The sequence below is a fragment of the Oncorhynchus tshawytscha genome, unplaced genomic scaffold (genome assembly GCF_018296145.1).
Source record: "Oncorhynchus tshawytscha isolate Ot180627B unplaced genomic scaffold, Otsh_v2.0 Un_contig_11576_pilon_pilon, whole genome shotgun sequence".
NCBI classification, from domain to species: Eukaryota; Metazoa; Chordata; class Actinopteri; order Salmoniformes; family Salmonidae; genus Oncorhynchus; species Oncorhynchus tshawytscha.
The window spans coordinates 122,501-137,500 of NW_024609616.1; the positions used below are offsets into that span (position 1 = coordinate 122,501).

At 42.6% G+C, this 15,000-nt stretch overlaps 1 protein-coding gene across 1 annotated transcript in view; it reads right to left on the minus strand.

The window, feature by feature from the left end:
* The window catches only part of LOC121845286 (voltage-dependent calcium channel gamma-2 subunit-like), a 100,385-nt gene that overhangs the window by 25,690 nt on the left and 59,695 nt on the right, over nucleotides 1-15,000 (minus strand). The window contains exon 2 of the mRNA XM_042316315.1: nucleotides 7,647-7,730. Within this exon, the coding sequence (XP_042172249.1) occupies nucleotides 7,647-7,730 (84 nt within the window). The remainder of the gene's footprint in view (nucleotides 1-7,646; nucleotides 7,731-15,000) is intronic.

Genomic DNA, 15,000 nt, shown 5'->3' on the forward strand with positions numbered 1-15,000 from the left:
ATCTATAGAGGTAAACATACTATATACAGGGTCAGTACCATATTATAATGTACAGGGATACTGGATCTATAGAGGTAGATATGTATAGGGGTAAACATACTATATACAGGGTCAGTACTATATTATAATGTACAGGGATACTGGATCTATAGAGGTAAACATACTATATACAGGGTCAGTACCATATTATAATGTACAGGGATACTGGATCTATAGAGGTAGATATGTATAGGGGTAAACATACTATATACAGGGTCAGTTCCATATTATAATGTACAGGGATACTGGATCTATAGAGGTAGATATGTATAGGGGTAAACATACTATATACAGGGTCAGTACCATATTATAATGTACAGGGATACTGGATCTATAGAGGTAGATATGTATAGGGGTAAACATACTATATACAGGGTCAGTTCCATATTATAATGTACAGGGATACTGGATCTATAGAGGTAGATATGTATAGGGGTAAACATACTATATACAGGGTCAGTACCATATTATAATGTACAGGGATACTGGATCTATAGAGGTAGATATGTATAGGGGTAAACATACTATATACAGGGTCAGTTCCATATTATAATGTACAGGGATACTGGATCTATAGAGGTAGATATGTATAGGGGTAAACATACTATATACAGGGTCAGTACCATATTATAATGTACAGGGATACTGGATCTATAGAGGTAGATATGTATAGGGGTAAACATACTATATACAGGGTCAGTTCCATATTATAATGTACAGGGATACTGGATCTATAGAGGTAGATATGTAGAGGGGTAAACATACTATATACAGGGTCAGTTCCAGTATCATATTATAATGTACAGGGATACTGGATCTATAGAGGTAGATATGTATAGGGGTAAACATACTATATAGGGTCAGTACCATATTATAATGTACAGGGATACTGGATCTATAGAGGTAAACATACTATATACAGGGTCAGTACCATATTATAATGTACAGGGATACTGGATCTATAGAGGTAGATATGTATAGTGGTAAACATACTATATACAGGGTCAGTACCATAATATAATGTACAGGGATACTGGATCTATAGAGGTAGATATGTATAGGGGTAAACATACTATATACAGGGTCAGTACTATATTATAATGTACAGGGATACTGGATCTATAGAGGTAGATATGTATAGGGGTAAACATACTATATACAGGGTCAGTACCATAATATAATGTACAGGGATACTGGATCTATAGAGGTAAACATACTATATACAGGGTCAGTACCATATTATAATGTACAGGGATACTGGATCTATAGAGGTAGATATGTATAGGGGTAAACATACTATATACAGGGTCAGTACCATATTATAATGTACAGGGATACTGGATCTATAGAGGTAAACATACTATATACAGGGTCAGTACCATATTATAATGTACAGGGATACTGGATCTATAGAGGTAAACATACTATATACAGGGTCAGTACCATATTATAATGTACAGGGATACTGGATCTATAGAGGTAGATATGTATAGGGGTAAACATACTATATACAGGGTCAGTACTATATTATAATGTACAGGGATACTGGATCTATAGAGGTAAACATACTATATACAGGGTCAGTACCATATTATAATGTACAGGGATACTGGATCTATAGAGGTAGATATGTATAGGGGTAAGGATACTATATACAGGGTCAGTACCATATTATAATGTACAGGGATACTGGATCTATAGAGGTAGATATGTATAGGGGTAAACATACTATATACAGGGTCAGTACCATATTATAATGTACAGGGATACTGGATCTATAGAGGTAAACATACTATATACAGGGTCAGTACCATATTATAATGTACAGGGATACTGGATCTATAGAGGTAGATATGTATAGGGGTAAACATACTATATACAGGGTCAGTTCCATATTATAATGTACAGGGATACTGGATCTATAGAGGTAGATATGTATAGGGGTAAACATACTATATACAGGGTCAGTACCATATTATAATGTACAGGGATACTGGATCTATAGAGGTAGATATGTATAGGGGTAAACATACTATATACAGGGTCAGTTCCATATTATAATGTACAGGGATACTGGATCTATAGAGGTAGATATGTATAGGGGTAAACATACTATATACAGGGTCAGTACCATATTATAATGTACAGGGATACTGGATCTATAGAGGTAGATATGTATAGGGGTAAACATACTATATACAGGGTCAGTTCCATATTATAATGTACAGGGATACTGGATCTATAGAGGTAGATATGTATAGGGGTAAACATACTATATACAGGGTCAGTACCATATTATAATGTACAGGGATACTGGATCTATAGAGGTAGATATGTATAGGGGTAAACATACTATATACAGGGTCAGTTCCATATTATAATGTACAGGGATACTGGATCTATAGAGGTAGATATGTAGAGGGGTAAACATACTATATACAGGGTCAGTTCCAGTATCATATTATAATGTACAGGGATACTGGATCTATAGAGGTAGATATGTATAGGGGTAAACATACTATATAGGGTCAGTACCATATTATAATGTACAGGGATACTGGATCTATAGAGTTAAACATACTATATACAGGGTCAGTACCATATTATAATGTACAGGGATACTGGATCTATAGAGGTAGATATGTATAGGGGTAAACATACTATATACAGGGTCAGTACTATATTATAATGTACAGGGATACTGGATCTATAGAGGTAGATATGTATAGGGGTAAACATACTATATACAGGGTCAGTTCCACATTATAATGTACAGGGATACTGGATCTATAGAGGTAGATATGTATAGGGGTAAACATACTATATACAGGGTCAGTTCCATATTATAATGTACAGGGATACTGGATCTGTAGAGGTAGATATGTATAGGGGTAAACATACTATATACAGGGTCAGTTCCATATTATAATGTACAGGGATACTGGATCTATAGAGGTAGATATGTATAGGGGTAAACATACTATATACAGGGTCAGTACCATATTATAATGTACAGGGATACTGGATCTATAGAGGTAGATATGTATAGGGGTAAACATACTATATACAGGATCAGTACTATATTATAATGTACAGGGATACTGGATCTATAGAGGTAGATATGTATAGGGGTAAACATACTATATACAGGGTCAGTAGCATATTATAATGTACAGGGATACTGGATCTATAGAGGTAGATATGTATAGGGGTAAACATACTATATACAAGGTCAGTAGCATATTATAATGTACAGGGATACGGGATCTATAGTGGCTGGGCCACCTCATGATGCTGCCACCACCATGCTTCACATCAGACCAGAGAAATTTGTTTCTCCAAGCAGGCTGTCATCTGCCTTTTACTGAGCTGTGGCTTCCGTCTGGCCACTCTACCATAAAGGCCTGATTGGTGTGCTGCAGAGATGGTTGTCCTTCTGGAAGGTTTTTCCATCTCCACAGAGGAAATCTAGAGCTCCGTCAGAGTGACCATTGGGTTCTTGGTCACCTCCCTGACCAAGGCCCTTCTCCCCTGATTGCTCAGTTTGGCCAGGCGGCAGCTCTAGGAAGAGTTTTGGTGGTTCTTAATTCCTTCCATTTTAAGAATGATGGAGGACACTGTGTTCTTGGGGACCTTCAATGCTGCAGACATTTTTTGGTACCCTTCCTCAGATCTGTGCCTCGACACAATCCTGTCTCGGAGCTCTACGGACGATTCCTTGTTTTTGCTCTGACGTGCACTGTCAACGGTGTGACCTTATATAGACAGGTGAGTGCCTTTCCAAATCATGTCCAATCAATTGAATTTACCACAGGTTGACTCCAACCAAGTTGTAGAAACATCTCAAGGATGATCAATGGAAACAGGATGCACCTGAGCTCCATTTCGAAGTCTCACAGCAAAGGGTCTGAATACTTATGGAAAGAAAGTATTTCTGTTTCATTGTTGTCATTATGGGGCTGTTGTGCGTAGATTCCTGAGGATTTGTATTTATTTCATGGCGTTTAGAATAAAGCTGTAACGTAACGAAATGTGGAAGAAGTCAAGGGGTCTGAATACATTCTGAAGGTGCTGTGTGTTGGAGTGTGTGTTGGAGTGTGTGTTGGAGTGTGTGTGGAGTGTGCATAAAGCCTCTTCAAGGCCAAGCTCCATACCGCATCGCTGTGCACCTCGGAGGGCTCCGTATAGCTCCGCATGGACATGATTGGTTGACGGTAGGTGGGGACGTCCTGTATAAACACAAACTCACTTCCTTCACCATAACTCTGTTCTGCTCCGCTAAGCCCAGAAGTCTGTGGAGGCTCCATCAGTAGGTGTTGCACGGCCACTTCAGATGTCAGATTGACCACGCAGAGCCTTTAAGTGTGTAGGGCCCTGTGGGTGTGCCAAGAGACTATTTATCAGTCTTATGGCATGGGGATAGAAGCTGTTCAGGAGCCTGTTCGTGTCAGTCTTGATGTACCTGTACTGCTTTCCATGCGGAAGCAAAGAGAACAGTCTATGGCTTGTGTGGTTGGAGTCTATACCAATTTTCCGGGCCTTCCTTTCACACCGCCTGATATAGAGGTCCTGGATGGCAGTGAGCTTGGCCCCAGTGATGTACTGGGCTGTCCGTCAAGATGCTCTCAATGGTACAGCTGCAGAATGTTTGAGGATTTGCCAAACCTTTTCAACCTCCTGAGGGGGAAGAGGCACAGTCGCACCTTCTTCACGACTGAGCGTCCTTAGTGATGTGGAAACAGAGGAACTATGTGGATGGAGGCGGGCTCTCCTCCACGTTTCCTGTAGTCCACTATTAGCTCCTTGGTCTTACTGACGTTGAGGGAGAGGTTGTTGCTCCCCCGGCCCCACACTGCCAGTTCACTGACCTCCTCATCGTCCTCTTCCTCTAGGTGGGTGAGATGTAATGGAGAATCTTATGGGTTGGTGGCGGCCTTCACACCCAGCACAATGTTGTTCTTTTCAATGAATGACCTGCAGCCGCTGCCACATTCAACATGTGTTGGAGCCTGTGTAATATGATTCCACCTTATTCCTATATCCTCCTTACCCTCCCTAACTCTCATCCCTACCCTGTATCGTCCTTATCCTCCCTAACTCTCAGCCCTACCCTGTATCATCCTTACCCTCCCTAACTCTCATCCCTACCCTGTATCATCCTTACCCTCCCTAACTCTCATCCCTACCCTGTATCATCCTTACCCTCCCTAACTCTCATCCCTACCCTGTATCGTCCTTACCCTCCCTAACTCTCATCCCTACCCTGTATCGTCCTTATCCTCCCTAACTCTCAGCCCTACCCTGTATCATCCTTACCCTCCCTAACCCTCACCCTTACCCTGCATCGTCCTTACCCTCCCTAACCCTCACCCCTACCCTGTATCGTCCTTACCCTCCCTAACCCTCACCCCTACCCTATATCGTCTTTACCCTCCCTAACCCTCACCCCTACCCTGTATCGTCCTTACCCTCCCTAACCCTCACCCCTACCCTATATCCTCCTTACCCTCCCCCTACCCTATACCCCACTTACCCTCCCTAACCCTCACCCCTACCCTGCATCGTCCTTACCCTCCCTAACCCTCACACCTACCCTATATCGTCTTTACCCTCCCTAACCCTCACCACTACCCTGTATCCTCATTACCCTCCCTAACCCTCACCCCTACCCTGTACCCCACGTACCCTCCCTAACCCTCACTCCTACGCTGTATCCTCATTACCCTCCCTAACCCTCACGCCTACGCTGTACCCCACTTACCCTCCCTAACCCTCACACCTACACTGTACCCCACTTACCCTCCCTAAGCCTCACCCCTACCCTGTAACCCACTTACCCTCCCTAACCCTCACGCCTACGCTGTACCCCACTTACCCTCCCTAACCCTCACCCCTACCCTGTATCCTCCTTACCCTCCCTAACTCTCACCCCTACCCTGTATCGTCCTTACCCTCCCTAACTCTCACCCCTACCCTGTATCCACCTTACCCTCCCTAACCCTCACCCCTACCCTGTATCCACCTTACCCCCTAGAGGCGAGAGACCCTCTACGCCCTCTCTCTCACTCCCTCACCCTCCCTTACCCCTGTGCCCCCCTCTTTAAGGCAGGCCGAGCAATGAAGGAGTGGAGAGCAGGATGGAGGAATTAAGAGATGGAGGGATGGAGGATGAAGAGAGAGAGAGAGAGAGAGAGAGAGAGAGAGAGAGAGAGAGAGAGAGAGAGAGAGAGGTGTGACCCATATAAGTGAGGCTGGAGTATTTATAGAAGATTGTGTCCTAATTGGCAAACCATAGGGAGAGCGACAGCGCAGTCCTGCTACCCTCCTCCTCTTCTTCCTCCTCTTCCTCATCCTATTCCTCCTACTCTTCATCATCATACTCCTATTTTTCTCCTCTTCTTCTTCATCCCCTTCTTCATCCTCTTCCTCCTCCCCTTCTTCCTCTTCCCTCTTCTTCCTTCTGCTCTTCCTCCTCTTCCTCATCCGCATCCTGCCAAACCTTCTTATTCCTCCTCTTCTTCTTCTTCCTCATCTTCCTCTTTCTCCTCCTCTTTCTCCTCCTCTTCCTCCACCTCCTCCTCCTCCTCCTCCACCTCCTCCTCCTCCTCCTCCAGTTCCTTCGCTGCACTCATTCAGTTGAGTGTCCATTCAACCATCCACTCCAAAAGACACGTGGTGCAGCCGTAGCTATACTCCTCATGGTCGATAACATGACTCAGCCATACCAGGATAGGGCCAACAGTTTCACCCAATGACTGTACAAATGAATGGACAAAGCCATCAATTACGTGACACCATTCATTCCTATGTGAAGACTCAATAGCACATTGAAGCCCAGGAAGTCAGTTAAGATGGCATCTCATATGGGAGATTGATGTACACATAACATGTGCAGTTTGAGCAACTCCAGGAAGTGATGTTGCAGGCTAGCTCAGTGCTGCCCCCTCTCATTGATTATCTCAAGTTGAAGGCCGACCGGGGAACTGCAGGCTGCCATTAGCTACTAAATGATCCTCATAACTTCTTCTGTGTGCGATTTTAAACTAATCGGTTCAAGGACATACATCTGGTGTTACAGAAGTAATTATTGGTACCATGTTTGTCTTCAATATTTACATTTATTTACATGAAGATTGACCACGAAGATTGACATTTTCCCTTCATTATAATGGGGGATCGGCCTGAGGTCGGCCTTTAACTTTGTGGCTTCAATTAGACAGGGCAGTTGTTCTTCCCTGGTTTGAACTGACCATGTGACCTTATACCGTGTAACCTGATTACGGAAAACTCCAGGCACCATTTCCACAAAGCCTCTCAGAGTACTGATCTAAGATCAGTTTCACCTTTTACTAATTTTAGTCTTGTTGAATACTCATTTCTGATTGGCTAGAAGGGCATTCTAGAATGGACATTAAAACCAGATAATGGGACAGTTGGAAAAAAATCATATCAGCACTCCAACTCTGAGACGCTTTGTGGATACAGGCCCTGTTCAAGTTAGAAACCTCACACTTATGGCACTGTAAACAAAATAGAACAAACAAAACCGAGAGAGATGGAGGAGAAAAATACACTGAAGGAGAGAGAGAAAGAAATAAAGGACTCACGTAAAAAGAACTCAGCGCCATCCGCTTGGAAGTCTGTGTCTTCTGGGAAGTGGTCTATCTGTTTACACATCCCTTTGTAGGAGCCTGAGAGAGAGAGAGAGAGAGAGAGAGAGAGAGAGAGAGAGAGAGACAGAGAGAGATACAGAGGGAAACAGAGAGAGGGAGATGGTTAGAGACCTAAAACTATAAGAACAAAAGACCAGAGCGACAGTAAAAGTCATGGTTATCTTGTATTATACCACAGCATTGTTGAATACTCATTTCTGATTGGCTAGAAGGGCATTCTAGAATGGACATTAAAACCAGATAACGGGACAGTTGGAAAAGATATTGGGGCAACTTGCAATCATGACGCAATATGCGCCTACACATGCAGACTGTACTTGCTACAAAGCTAAACCAACATCTATACAAACTGAAATTGGATACATTGTAAACACAGGTCCAATGAGGAAAAAATGTAGCTAGCTACAGTAGCTAGCAGTGATTTGTTTTTGTAGGGACATATTTTTTTGGAGCATCTGATGACCTAAAGTGGTGAGTGATGAAAACACATTTCTCTGGTCCCTACTGTTGCCATGACGCAAGTGGCACTATGCTGTCAAATCCTCCCACATGTTTAACATTTTTGGGGGTCGGTTGTCATATTGTCAGCTTTGCTAGCAACAAACTATTTAGCTAACTTATAGCCTAGCGTTTGATATGCAATGGGATCTCTTCGTAATCAACAGTCGGTGTTCACGAGTGTCCTGACGAGAAGGCAAACTTTTCTAGCTACAGTATGTCAGGCAAAAACTGGCATTATCAGCTCATTGTTATGGGTGTATCCAAATGAACGTCAGTAGAAAACAGCTACTTTTCTGTCATTCTGGCTGCAGAGGTTGTGACTGTGTTAGCCGTAGCTAGCTGGCTGGGTAGCTAGCTAGCAAGCGATAGGGACGTTGCCAGCGAGCATGGCAACGGAACATAAAGAACGAAGGACTGGGTCACGTCCATAAATATCAAACTAACCAAATGAACGACTGGCAACCAAAATATGAGAAAGTATGAATTTGCGTATATAAATGAAAATATCAACGAAAACATTTTATTTCTACCAGTAAATGTGTGTTTAGCATTGTTTTCTTTGGCAACTGAGGTATAGCAGAACAACAGAATAAACTTGGCTTTTATTCTGGCCGCAGAGTTAGTGACTATGTAGCCGTAACAAGTTGGCTAGCTAGCAACAAGCAAGGGATAAGAACGCCACTGAGTATGGCAACGGAACGTAAAGAACGAATCGAACAAACAACTGGGTCGCCTATGTAGAGATCAAACGAATCTAACGAACAACTGGGTCACCTATGTAGAGATCAAACGAATCTAACGAACAACTGGGTCACCTATGTAGAGATCAAACGACTCGAACGAACAACTGGGTCACCTATGTAGAGATCAAACGACTCGAACGAACAACTGGGTCGCCTATGTAGAGATCAAACGAATCTAACGAACAACTGGGTCGTCTATGTAGAGATCAAACGAATCTAACGAACAACTGGGTCGCCTATGTAGAGATCAAACGACTCGAACGAACAACTGGGTCGCCTATGTAGAGATCAAACGAATCGAATGAACAACTGGGTCGCCTATGTAGAGATCAAACGAATCGAACGAACAACTGGGTCGCCTATGTAGAGATCAAACGAATCGAACGAACAACTGGGTCGTCTATGTAGAGATCAAACGAATCGAACGAACAACTGGGTCGTCTATGTAGAGATCAAACGAATCGAATGAACAACTGGGTCGCCTATGTAGAGATCAAACGAATCGAATGAACAACTGGGTCGTCTATGTAGAGATCAAACGAATCGAACGAACAACTGGGTCGCCTATGTAGAGATCAAACGAATCTAACGAACAACTGGGTCGTCTATGTAGAGATCAAACGAATCTAACGAACAACTGGGTCGTCTATGTAGAGAACAAACGAATCTAACGAACAACTGGGTCGTCTATGTAGAGATCAAACGAATCTAACGAACAACTGGGTCGTCTATGTAGAGATCAAACGAATCTAACGAACAACTGGGTCGCCTATGTAGAGATCAAACGAATCTAACGAACAACTGGGTCGTCTATGTAGAGATCAAACGAATCTAACGAACAACTGGGTCGTCTATGTAGAGATCAAACGAATCTAACGAACAACTGGGTCGTCTATGTAGAGATCAAACGAATCTAACGAACAACTGGGTCGTCTATGTAGAGATCAAACGAATCTAATGAACAACTGGGTCGCCTATGTAGAGATCAAACGAATCTAACGAACAACTGGGTCGTCTATGTAGAGATCAAACGAATCTATGAACAACTTGTTCGTCTATGTAGAGATCAAACGAATCTAACGAACAACTGGGTCGTCTATGTAGAGATCAAACGAATCTAACGAACAACTGGGTCGCCTATGTAGAGATCAAACGAATCTAACGAACAACTGGGTCGTCTATGTAGAGATCAAACGAATCGAATGAACAACTGGGTCGTCTATGTAGAGATCAAACGAATCTAACGAACAACTGGGTCGTCTATGTAGAGATCAAACGAATCTAACGAACAACTGGGTCGTCTATGTAGAGATCAAACGAATCTAACGAACAACTGGGTCGTCTATGTAGAGATCAAACGAATCTAACGAACAACTGTGTCGTCTATGTAGAGATCAAACGAATCGAATGAACAACTGGGTCGTCTATGTAGAGATCAAACGAATCGAACAAACAACTGTGTCGCCTATGTAGAGATCAAACGAATCGAATGAACAACTGGGTCGTCTATGTAGAGATCAAACTAATCGAACAAACAACTGTGTCGCCTATGTAGAGATCAAACGAATCTAACGAACAACTGGGTCGCCTATGTAGAGATCAAACGAATCGAATGAACAACTGTGTCGCCTATGTAGAGATCAAACGAATCGAATGAACAACTGTGTCGCCTATGTAGAGATCAAACGAATCGAATGAACAACTGGGTCGCCTATGTAGAGATCAAACGAATCGAATGAACAACTGGGTCGCCTATGTAGAGATCAAACGAATCGAATGAACAACTGTGTCGTCTATGTAGAGATCAAACGAATCGAATGAACAACTGGGTCGTCTATGTAGAGAACAAACGAATCGAACAAACAACTGGGTCGCCTATGTAGAGATCAAACGAATCAAATGAACAACTGGGTCGCCTATGTAGAGATCAAACGAATCGAATGAACAACTGGGTCGCCTATGTAGAGATCAAACGAATCTAACGAACAACTGGGTCGTCTATGTAGAGATCAAACGAATCGAATGAACAACTGGGTCGTCTATGTAGAGATCAAACGAATCTAACGAACAACTGGGTCGCCTATGTAGAGATCAAACGAATCTAACGAACAACTGGGTCGTCTATGTAGAGATCAAACGAATCGAATGAACAACTGGGTCGTCTATGTAGAGATCAAACGAATCTAACGAACAACTGGGTCGTCTATGTAGAGAACAAACGAATCTAACGAACAACTGGGTCGCCTATGTAGAGATCAAACGAATCGAATGAACAACTGGGTCGCCTATGTAGAGATCAAACGAATCTAACGAACAACTGGGTCGTCTATGTAGAGATCAAACGAATCGAACAAACAACTGGGTTACCTATGTAGAGATCAAACGAATCGAATGAACAACTGTGTCGTCTATGTAGAGAACAAACGAATCTAACGAACAACTGGGTCGCCTATGTAGAGATCAAACGAATCTAACGAACAACTGGGTCGCCTATGTAGAGATCAAACGAATCGAATGAACAACTGGGTCGCCTATGTAGAGATCAAACGAATCGAATGAACAACTGGGTTACCTATGTAGAGAACAAACGAATCTAACAAACAACTGGGTCGTCTATGTAGAGAACAAACGAATCTAACAAACAACTGGGTCGTCTATGTAGAGAACAAACGAATCTAATGAACAACTGGGTTACCTATGTAGAGATCAAACGAATCTAACAAACAACTGGGTCGTCTATGTAGAGAACAAACGAATCGAATGAACAACTGGGTTACCTATGTAGAGAACAAACGAATCTAACAAACAACTGGGTCGTCTATGTAGAGAACAAACGAATCTAACAAACAACTGGGTCGTCTATGTAGAGAACAAACGAATCTAATGAACAACTGGGTTACCTATGTAGAGAACAAACGAATCTAACAAACAACTGGGTCGTCTATGTAGAGAACAAACGAATCTAACAAACAACTGGGTCGTCTATGTAGAGAACAAACGAATCTAATGAACAACTGGGTTACGTCTATGTAGAGAACAAACGAATCAAATGAACAACTGGGTTACCTATGTAGAGAACAAACGAATCTAACAAACAACTGGGTTACCTATGTAGAGAACAAACGAATCTAACAAACAACTGGGTCGTCTATGTAGAGAACAAACGAATCTAATGAACAACTGGGTTACCTATGTAGAGAACAAACGAATCTAATGAACAACTGGGTTACCTATGTAGAGAACAAACGAATCTAATGAACAACTGGGTTACCTATGTAGAGAACAAACGAATCTAATGAACAACTGGGTTACCTATGTAGAGAACAAACGAATCTAATGAACAACTGGGTTACCTATGTAGAGAACAAACGAATCGAATGAACAACTGGGTCGTCTATGTAGAGATCAAACGAATCGAACAAACAACTGGGTCGCGTCTCTAGCAACCAAAAGAAGACGCCTCGTCCCGCTGCGCTGTCCATTACATCCAAGGTAACGTCCAGAACCTCGGCATGTGTCCTTCACATCAGCATCAGAGTCCAACAGATGTACACGTCCAAACAACTATGTTGTACAATATTGGACTGTTGGCTTAAAAACATTTCAAATTGTCAGTGAGCCTCAAGCAATTTTGCCGTCACGACATTCAAATGAATGGAAGCCGTGTACGTGGAGTGGCTTTGGTTGGGATTTTGGGGAGGTGCTTGGTTTGGTTCCCATCCACTGTCATTACATGTTAACCTGTTAATTGTTATTGAGGGATGAAAGAACAGAAGTCATCGTTCAAACTGGCGCAGAGGGCACACACACACACACACACACACACACACACACACACACACACACACACACACTAGCAAGCACACGCATAGATGCACAGACACACGAACACACAGATGCACACACACGCAAGCGCACACACACACACACACACACACACACACTAGCAAGCACACGCATAGATGCACAGACACAAGAACACACACACACACACATAGCTTTGTGTCATACGTTTAGTTACACACACTCACATACATGTCCAAATTCATACTCTCTCTCTCTCAAACACATGCCCGCCCACGCTACAGCAAAAGCACATACATGTGTAATCTGGAAGCACATATTCCTTCACTCTCTCCTCCTCTTTCTTTCTCTCTCTCTCTCTCTCTCTCTCTCTCTCTATCTCTTTCTCCCCATCTCTCCCTCTCTCTTTCTCTCTCACTCTCTCTCCATCTCCCCCTCTCTCTCTCTCTCTCTCTCTCTCACACACTCACATACATATGCGTATACCCCAGGGATCTGAATCATTTATGACTGAGTTGGCAGTAACACACACACACACACATACTCCTGCTCTCTCTCTCTCTCTCTCTCTTACTGTTTCCTTCTCTCTCTCTCTCCCCCCCACTCTCTCTCTCTCTCTCACTCTCTCTCTCTCTCTCTTATTATTTCTTTCTCTCTCTCTCTCTCTCTCCCTCTCTTACTGTTTCTTTCTCTCTCTCTCTCTCTCTCTCTCTCGCGCTCTGTCTCTCTCTCTCTCTCTTTTACTGTTTCAATTCAATTCAATTCAATTCAAGGGCTTTATTGGCATGGGAAACATGTGTTAACATTGCCAAAGCAAGTGAGGTAGATAATATATAAAGTGAATATATAAAGTGAAATGAACAATAAAAATGAACAGTAAACATTACACATACAGAAGTTTCAAAACAATAAAGACATTACAAATGTCATATTATATATATACAGTGTTTTAACAATGTACAAATGGTAAAGGACACAAGATAAAATAAATAAGCATAAATATGGGTTGTATTTACAATGGTGTGTGTTCTTCACTGGTTGCCCTTTTCTCGTGGCAACAGGTCACAAATCTTGCTGCTGTGATGGCACACTGTGGAATTTCACCCAGTAGATATGGGAGTTTTTCAAAATTGGATTTGTTTTCGAATTCTTTGTGGATCTGTGTAATCTGAGGGAAATATGTCTCTCTAATATGGTCATACATTGGGCAGGAGGTTAGGAAGTGCAGCTCAGTTTCCACCTCATTTTGTGGGCAGTGAGCACATAGCCTGTCTTCTCTTGAGAGCCATGTCTGCCTACGGCGGCCTTTCTCAATAGCAAGGCTATGCTCACTGAGTCTGTACATAGTCAAAGCTTTCCTTAATTTTGGGTCAGTCACAGTGGTCAGGTATTCTGCCGCTGTGTACTCTCTGTGTAGGGCCAAATAGCATTCTAGTTTGCTCTGTTTTTTTGTTAATTCTTTCCAATGTGTCAAGTAATTATCTTTTTGTTTTCTCATGATTTGGTTGGGTCTAATTGTTCTGCTGTCCTGGGGCTCTGTAGGGTGTGTTTGTGTTTGTGAACAGAGCCCCAGGACCAGCTTGCTTAGGGGACTCTTCTCCAGGTTCATCTCTCTGTAGGTGATGGCTTTGTTGTGGAAGGTTTGGGAATCGCTTCCTTTTAGGTGGTTATAGAATTTAACGGCTCTTTTCTGGATTTTGATCATTAGTGGGTATCGGCCTAATTCTGCTCTGCATGCATTATTTGGTGTTCTACGTTTTACACTGAGGTTTTTGTGAAGTCTTGGTTGGTGAGCGGACCCCAGACCTCACAACCATAAAGGGCAATGGGCTCTATGACTGATTCAAGTATTTTTAGCCAAATCCTAATTGGTATGTTGAAATTTATGTTCCTTTTGATGGCATAGAATGCCCTTCTTGCCTTGTCTCTCAGATCGTTCACAGCTTTGTGGAAGTTACCTGTGGCGCTGATGTTTAGGCCAAGGTATGTATAGTTTTTTGTGTGCTCTAGGGCAACAGGGTCTAGATGGAATTTGTATTTGTGGTCCTGGTGCCCGCGCCAATTCGTTGATATATATGTTGAAGAGGGTGGGGCTTAAGCTGCATCCCTGTCTAACCCCACGACCCTGTGTGAAGAAATTTGTGTTTTTTGCCAATTTTAACCGCACACTTGTTGTTTGTGTACATGGATTTTACAATGTCGTATGTTTTACCCCCAACACCACTTTCCATCAGTTTGTA